The sequence below is a fragment of the Arachis stenosperma genome, chromosome 3 (assembly GCF_014773155.1).
Source record: "Arachis stenosperma cultivar V10309 chromosome 3, arast.V10309.gnm1.PFL2, whole genome shotgun sequence".
Classification (NCBI taxonomy): domain Eukaryota; kingdom Viridiplantae; phylum Streptophyta; class Magnoliopsida; order Fabales; family Fabaceae; genus Arachis; species Arachis stenosperma.
The window spans coordinates 24,818,166-24,826,180 of record NC_080379.1 but is presented as its reverse complement, the minus strand read 5'-3'; the positions used below and the strand labels follow the sequence as shown (position 1 = coordinate 24,826,180).

Here is an 8,015-nt window from a genome sequence, read left to right as displayed (position 1 = left end):
AGACTGCCTAATGCAATAATGATTTGAAGCAAACCTAGGACAAAATTTTGTTTATGAAATTAAGGGAATCCCTAATTAATTAGTATGAAAATGGGAATCAACATATATTCCCCTAAATGTTTCTTAATTACTGTAAAATGATTAATCCAGCAACGAATACTCACATATATAGAGTTGTTAGTTTTAATACTTGGGAAGTCATTTACCAATTTTAAGCACCAAAAAAAAAAAAAAAAAAGCTAGCTTCTGAATTGAAAAGATATGAACAGATCTTCTCTCCCTCCTTTCTCTATATATCTCTTGGGTCTTATATATGTTTCTGAATTAATGTTGAAATTGAATAATAAAAGTCATAAACCATAGAAAAAACTCTTAGCTTTTTAGTCATTAGGAGCTAGCTAGGTCAAAATAATACCTTAAAATTTATATATATTTAAACATTGGAAATTAAAATATGCTGTTTATTATTAAGTCATTTTTTGTCAGGAAATTAAAGATACCTCTATTATTATTATTGGTATGAAAAGCTCATGGTTATGTAAGCATGTTTTACATAGCATCTAGATATAGGTACTAAATCCTTGCATATTTGAATTTGCAAGAGATCTAGAAGCTCCAGATATCAGTGTCAATCTCAAAATCCCAGAACTCTGGTTGCAATAATTCAATATCACTGGCTGATCCATTCACAAACCTTTTCAATCTCTCACTCACTTTAGTCGCCCCAAATTGAATCAATAGCGGAGGAATCTGCACAAAACCCAGAAAAAAAATATTAGAGAGAAATTATTAAAATTTATTCAATTAAATAACTATTTTATTGATTAATTATATACAATAACAAAAATAGAGATAATTAAGGGATAAAAATCATCCATGTTATACTCCTAACTGTTTTATGTTTTAAGTTGTTTGAATAATTTTAAAGTGGGGTGTGAACTTCAATTATATCACAATTGTACTAAATCGCACATAATTATAATTACAACCGCAACTTAAAAGATAAAATGATAAAATTACATCCAAACACACTCTAGGGTTATTTGAGATTGAAATTAAACATGAAAGATGCATTCATGGCCTTCAATTTTGAGGAATCAAAAAGGAGAAAATAAAGGAAGTGGTGTATAGTATATAAATTTACAAAAATACTAATATATTTAATATTTTAATATGTTTTTTATAAAAAAAGTAATTTTATGTTTAATTTTTTGTGTATACAACATAGTTGATATATTTATATACCTCTGCATGGAGAACATGGATCATAGAATCTCCGAGGAGTGAGGAATTAGCACTCTTAACATCGATGTTCTCTTCATTGAGTATGCGAATTATCTCATAGAATATGAACTGGTTTTCTAAGCCACATGTCATTACAATTTCAAGACATGAACCAGTTTCATGAACCTCAAGTTGTGGCGGTTTTGTGTTGCTGCAACCACTACCATCGCGGCCACCGCCACGTGTCCTTTTCCTTCCCATTCTTTTCAATAAGCCGTCTTTCTTCTCCTTGGCTGTCTTCACCTTCTCCTCTAAGTTCTTTATGTAGTTTATAGCTTCGTCCACTTGATCCGGAAGTGGCAACGCTTCCTTCGTAATCATCGACACCAAAATTCAAATCAATATGAGAATTTGTAAAAATGAAATAGAGATTTACAAGAGAAATTGGAAGATGAAGAAACCTTGGGGTTATAGTTAGGGAGAAGAGAGTTGAGTTTGGAGTAAAGCATCTTCATGTGGTTCCTTCTGTTTTTCTCAATGAGCCTTCTTTCAATCTTGTTGGTGGTTGAAGATGAGGGTTGACTTCCAGGATCCATTATTATTGGTATATATTGAAAAACTAGTGAATTCATTTGTGTGCGGGACTTGGAAGGAGGTATTTATAAGCTTAGAAAAAAGGAGTGTGCGATTGTGACGTGGCACTGAGGGAATAAAATAAAATAAAATAGTTTGGAAATGGAACAGTAAAAAGCAAGTGAGAAAATATATAATGGAATCGTAGAACACAACATACACAACCCAGGAGAAAGAGAAGTAGAGAATGGAAAAGAAATTTAAACGTCACTTCGGAGACGTCACTTTTTTGAATCCATCTTGTTTATGTTAGTACCGAGTCGTTTGCCGTCGCATTAGAAATTTTCAACCTTGGAATATACAAACGTGACGTTTAGGAGAATTTCCGTGTTGTGTCTTAGCTACACTGTACATTTTCAATTCATTCAGGGAATAATATATATCCAAGTTACTCACAACCTAAAATAAATAACGGAAGATGATGACATCATGAGGATCCTCCAAGAACAGAATGAAGAGATTGCTAGAAAAAGGAGATTGGCAAAACAGAAGGTTAAAGCTAGACGGAGTAGACCCAAAAATCTCAAAAAGGTGTGTAATAATAATTTAAAATGATTATTAGCTCATGGAATATTAGGGGATTAAGGGGTGATGGGAAGTTAAGGATGGTGAAAGAACTTATAAGGAAGCATAGGTTGGATATGTTAGGGTTGGTTGAGACTAAACGATAGTTAGTAATAAGGTTTGATGTTGTGAAAATATGGGAGAACGGTTGTGTGGGGTGGGAGTATGTGGAGTCTGTTGGTGCATCTGGCGGGTTGTTATTAATGTGGGATGATGATTTCTTTAAAATGAGAAATTGCTATAAAAGTAAGCGATGGCTATGTGTTGAAGGGGTCCTGTCAGAGAATACTATTAACTGTACATTTTTCTTGGTTTATGATGCTCACACTAGAGATGAGAAACTTGTTGTATGGGAGGAGTTGAGTTACATGGCTAGTTTATGCCCAGGCGCCTGTTGATTTTTTGGAGACTTTAATGAGATTGGACAGGTGGAAGAAAGGCGAGGATTAGAAAGCTTACCTTTGTTGGCACACGATTACAAGAATTGGATATATGACATGGGTTTGGTAGACCTACTGATCTCTGACCGTAAGTTTACATGGTTCAGGGGACAGTGATGCAGCCGTATTGACAGAGTTTTGGTTAGCTTGGAATGGCTTGAGGCATTTTCGGAGACTCGCTTGAGAGGTGGTCCTCGGGGTTTGTCTGATCATTGCCCTATCATAGTGGAAGAGAAGAGGCTAAGAGACGGTCCGAGGCCATTCAGAAGTCTGGATTTGTGGTTTACTCACGAAAGATTTTTAAGGATGGTCAAGGAGGAATGGAGAGGGATAGGAGAGATACCATTCACCGATAAACTAAGGGCGTTGACGGCTCCTTTGGGGAGATGGCATAGAGAAAATTTTGGTAATATGGACAAGAAAATTTTGAGGTTTGAGGAAGAGATTCAGAAGATTGATGACATGGTCGGCAATGGGAGCTATAATGGGACAGTGGAAGTAAGACGGAAGGCGCTAGTTACTTGTTGTGAGAAATGGTATGTGAGGAAAGAACTACATTGGAAGCAGATGTCAAGGTCGAGGCATGCGAGGGACATGGATAAAAATATGAGGTACTTCCACAACTTAGCTTCTGTCAGGCGGAGAAATAACAGGATTGATACTTTACTTATTAATGGAAGATTGATAAGGAATCAAGCTAGAATTAAGCTTGCCATCAGGGAGTTTTATAAAGACTTATATAAGCAAGAGAGGTCTCCTGAGGTGGGATTTAGAGATGGTCTGGTAGAAAGGATAAGCCAGGAGGATTGTATTGCTTTAGAGATGCTACCGTCACCTGAGGAGGTTAAAGAGGTAGTGTGGGATTGTGAATCGTCTAAGGCTCCAGAATGTGACGGTTACAACATGAATTTCATAAAGAAGTGTTGGTCTGATATAGGTTCGGATTTCACGGCAGCGGTTCTGGCCTTTTTCCAATCTTCAAGGTTGCCGCCTGATGCTAATGTCATGTGGGTGGCATTGGCCCCCAAGTTTACTGGTGCTAAGGAAATCAAAGATCTGCGTCCAATTAGTATGGTGGGGTGTGTATACAAGGTAATTGGTGTGTATACAAGGTAATTTCGAAGATGCTGGTTTGGAGAATGAGGGGTGTTATGCCAGGTTTAGTAGGTGAGACACAGAGTGCTTTTGTTAAGGGTCGGAAGATTCATGACGGGACTCTAATCGCATGTGAAACGGTTCAGTGGATCAAACAGAGGAAGAAGGAAGTGGTAGTAATAAAGCTTGATTTCCAGAAAGCATATGACAGAGTCAAGTGGAGTTTTGTAGACCTTGTATTACAGAAGATGGGCTTTAGTCGAAGATGGAGGGAGTGGGTTATGGAGTGTGTGAGCACGTCCTCTATGTCGGTTCTGATAAATGGCTCGCCATCCAAGCCATTCAAGATGGAAAGGGGCCTTCGGCAAGGGGATCCTTTGTCCCTTTTTCTCTTCGTACTTGTTGTTGATGTCCTACATAAGATGATTGGAGAGGCTGTGAGAAACGGTCGCATATCGCCGTTGTCGGTTGGGAGAGATCATGTTGAACTGTCGCATCTACAATTTGCAAATGATACTGTCTTATTCTGTCCTCCTGAGGAAGAGACAATCAAGAACTACAAAAGGTTGCTTCGATGCTTTCAGTTGATGTCAGGTCTAAGTATCAACTTTGATAAATCAAGCTTGATCCCTGTTAACTGTGATGAGCAGTGGGTACAACGTATGTGCAGAGTGTTAGGCTGCAAGCAAGCCAATCTACCAGTTAAATATCTAGGCATCTCGCTAGGAGCAAACCCAAGGTTAGTTAAGACGTGGAGGCCTGTAATAGAGAAGATGGAGAAGAAGCTTAGCCTCTGGAAGGCCAAGATCCTCAATAAGGCCGGTAAGTTGGTACTTATTAAAGCTGTGTTAAATAGTCTACCGATTTATTATCTGAGCCTATATAAGATGGCAAAGGTTGTTGCAGAGAAATTAATTTCCTTGCAGAGGAGATTTCTATGGAGTAAAGAGGATGGAAAGAGTGGTATGGTGTTGATTAAATAGGAAGTGGTTCAGACTCCTAAAAAACTGGGCGGATTGGGGGTTGGGGATGCCATGATTCAAAAATTCAACCTTTCTGTTTAAATGGTGGTGGAGGTTCTCTAGGGAGGAGTGTCCATTGTGGAAGAAGGTTGTCTGTTCCTGTAACAACCTGAATCCAAATGAGCTCCTATCATCCCAAGAGCTACCTATCAGAGGAGGCCCGTGGAAGGATATTTGTCAGCTACAGTTTAAGAATCAAGAAGTCAGGCAGAAGATGATTACTGGGTTATCCATGGAGGTGGGTGACGGAAGACGAACTCGGTTCTGGGAGGATGTCTGGATTCAGGGTGGTTCTTTGAAAGACCGCTTTCCAAGGCTCTTCTCAGTTTCAAACCAAACAGGATCAATGATAGGGGATTGTGGGTTTTGGGATGGGTTAGCTTGGATTTGGAATTTTCAGTGGAGGAGAGAATTATTCCAATGGGAGTTGGATTTAGTGAACCAGCTTCACCACACTCTGAGGCTGGTTAAACTTGATCCTGAAAGAGAGGATAGAGTTGTTTGGAAGTATGATAAACAAGAAATTTTTTCTACTAACTCATTTGTGCAGGTGTTGCAGGTGGAAATAGCCCCGGAGGATATATCAAGCTACAGTTTTACAAGGACCCTTTGGAAAGGCCTTGTCCCACCCAAAGTAGAGTTGTTTGTCTGGTTTGTCCTGATTGGCAGAGTCAACACCAAGGAGAGGCTGAGTCGACTTGGGGTCATTCACCAAGGAGATACTTTATGTGTTTTATGTAACAATGATGTTGAATATGGTCACCATGTATTTCTTGGTTGCAGCTTTTCTTGGCAGGTATGGTGTGCTTGGTTATCATATGTTGGAATGCAATGGGTGTGTCCAGGTGCCGTAAAGGAGCATTTTCAAAGTTGGACTGAGAACTCAAAAACAAAACAAGAGTGCAAGAGATGGATGGTGTGCTTCTGTGCGATCATTTGGAACATATGATTGGAACGCAACCGGAGGATTTTTCAGAACAAAGGGAAAGGGGTTGAGGAGATTATCAACTTGGCTTTTCTGAACTACAAGGGGTGGTTAGGTGCTGACCCCTTCTGTTGTTGATGGCAATGCCGGAGATGACAAAGGGATTTCTATGTTTGCTTTTGTTCTGTTTTTTTTTGCTTTTGCTTCGTTTCTTCCTTGCTACACTTCGTGCTCCACTTGTTGTGTTGAGCTTCTCATTAAAAAAAAAAACATTATTGGAGCCACTCTCAAAACGTCTTTTTATAAAGATATTTTTTAATAATATTAGACAAATTGATTTGACCAAAAAATAGTGAATCAAATCTTGAATTAGTCTAAATTAATATTATTTTTTATAGAAAATGACTACAATATCCTATTATAGAAAATGACTAAAATACTTCTATTATATATATTAATTTTGAAAATCCTAAATTTTAGACCTTTATTTTTCTATCGTAGGATTGGGATTTAAATTTTTTAAAATTAATATATATATATATATATAATAAGAGTATTCTAATTAATTATTCTCTATAATAAGAATATTATAGTCATTTTTTATGTCTAGCCTAATTTTGACAAAAATAACATAATTTAATCAATTATATATATTAAATTTTAATTACTGAAAAATATTTTAAAAAAAATATTTTAGACATCTTTATTTGAGTGGCTCTCTAATAATATTTATTTAAGTACTATTCGATTCAACTCTATTAGATATACACAAAAATTAATCATCAAAATAAAATATATATTAAAATATAAAATATATATTAAAAATAAACTAAATTAAATTACACATGTATTTATACATAAATACATAATAATTAATTTTATTGTATAAATAATATTTTTATATTTTATTATATTCATTTTTTTAAATAATTATTTTTACTAATATAGTAATATATAATTGAATATTCTTATATAAAAGTAACATGAATTCTAAAAAATATAAACATTTAATAACGAGATAGTTTAAGTATTAACTCATTTTTATTCTTGTTAACAGTAAGGATTATGTGGTGCATTATTAAATAATCATAATCTCACAATATTTAAATGAATATAGATTATTTTCATTAACAATAAATAGCTAATTTTTAATTAAGAAATTCTTAGTTTTCTAAACCGTCATTATTAATGTCTTAATTTTTCTAATTTTTTTTATATTTGACTATTTTATTAAATAATTAATACTTTTGAGTCTCATGCATGGATAATATAATTTTTTTTCGAACTAGCTATTTTATTAAATTGTCGACAAATTTAGAAATAAATGTTCAACTTTTTAGTACCTGATAAATTTCACATCTAAATTTAGTTGGTCTTTGAAATTTGTTTAAGTTTGACACCAAATTGTTATGAGAACTTTTTTCATAAACCATGTTAGTCCCTACATTTTGTTAACACTTCACACTTACTGTTTACCAACAAAAACAACAAAGCATTCTCTTCCAACGCTTCTCCTTCTTCCCTCTGAAATCTTCTTCCAATAATTTCCCCTGAACATTCCACTGAGGCACGACACGCCATTAATAACTATGAAACAGAAGCACTGGCAGGGACTATTATGTTTCATGGAGAAAAGTTCGGATACTAATTTCATATTAAAAAAAATAAAAAACTATCTTGATGATGATTATAGTGTAAAATTTTAAGGATTAAATTTGGCATTTAGAATATTGCATAAATTTTATTCTAGAAGAAGTTATCTTGTCAATGACAATAAAATCTTTCAAATGCTAAATACATTTTGGCAAAACTATTACCATTCTTACTTTATTAGTTTATTATTCTAGGACAAATTAGGGGCATGCTAATATTTTTATTTTTATTCTTTTAGAAAATTCCATTAGTTTGTTGAAGTGGAATTGTTTTTAAACAGAGAAAATAACGAATATATGTTTTATTGATTTATTTTTATATTAATTTTCAGCATAAAAAATTAAAATTATATTTATTATTAAACAATAAAATTATAAATATATTTATTTTATAGATTATTTTATCAAAAAAAATAATTTCATAAATTGGTTACATTCCGACAATTTACTTAAACAAATA

General features: G+C 34.4%; 2 protein-coding genes across 2 annotated transcripts; one reads left to right on the top strand and one right to left on the bottom strand.

The window, feature by feature from the left end:
* Positions 1 to 456: 456 nt before the first annotated feature.
* LOC130970571 (transcription factor bHLH162-like) lies at positions 457 to 1,936 on the bottom strand. The gene is made up of 3 exons (XM_057896696.1): positions 1,686 to 1,936; positions 1,246 to 1,593; positions 457 to 750 (listed from the first exon to the last, which is right to left on the bottom strand). The coding sequence occupies exons 1-3, from the start codon at positions 1,854 to 1,856 to the stop codon at positions 607 to 609; spliced, it is 663 nt and encodes a 220-aa protein (XP_057752679.1). The 5' UTR covers positions 1,857 to 1,936; the 3' UTR covers positions 457 to 606.
* A 1,231-nt stretch (positions 1,937 to 3,167) lies between these two features.
* On the top strand, positions 3,168 to 3,977 carry LOC130965719 (uncharacterized). Its single transcript, XM_057890478.1, has one exon. It carries the CDS (start codon positions 3,168 to 3,170, stop codon positions 3,975 to 3,977), a length of 810 nt encoding a protein of 269 aa, XP_057746461.1.
* Positions 3,978 to 8,015: the final 4,038 nt, after the last annotated feature.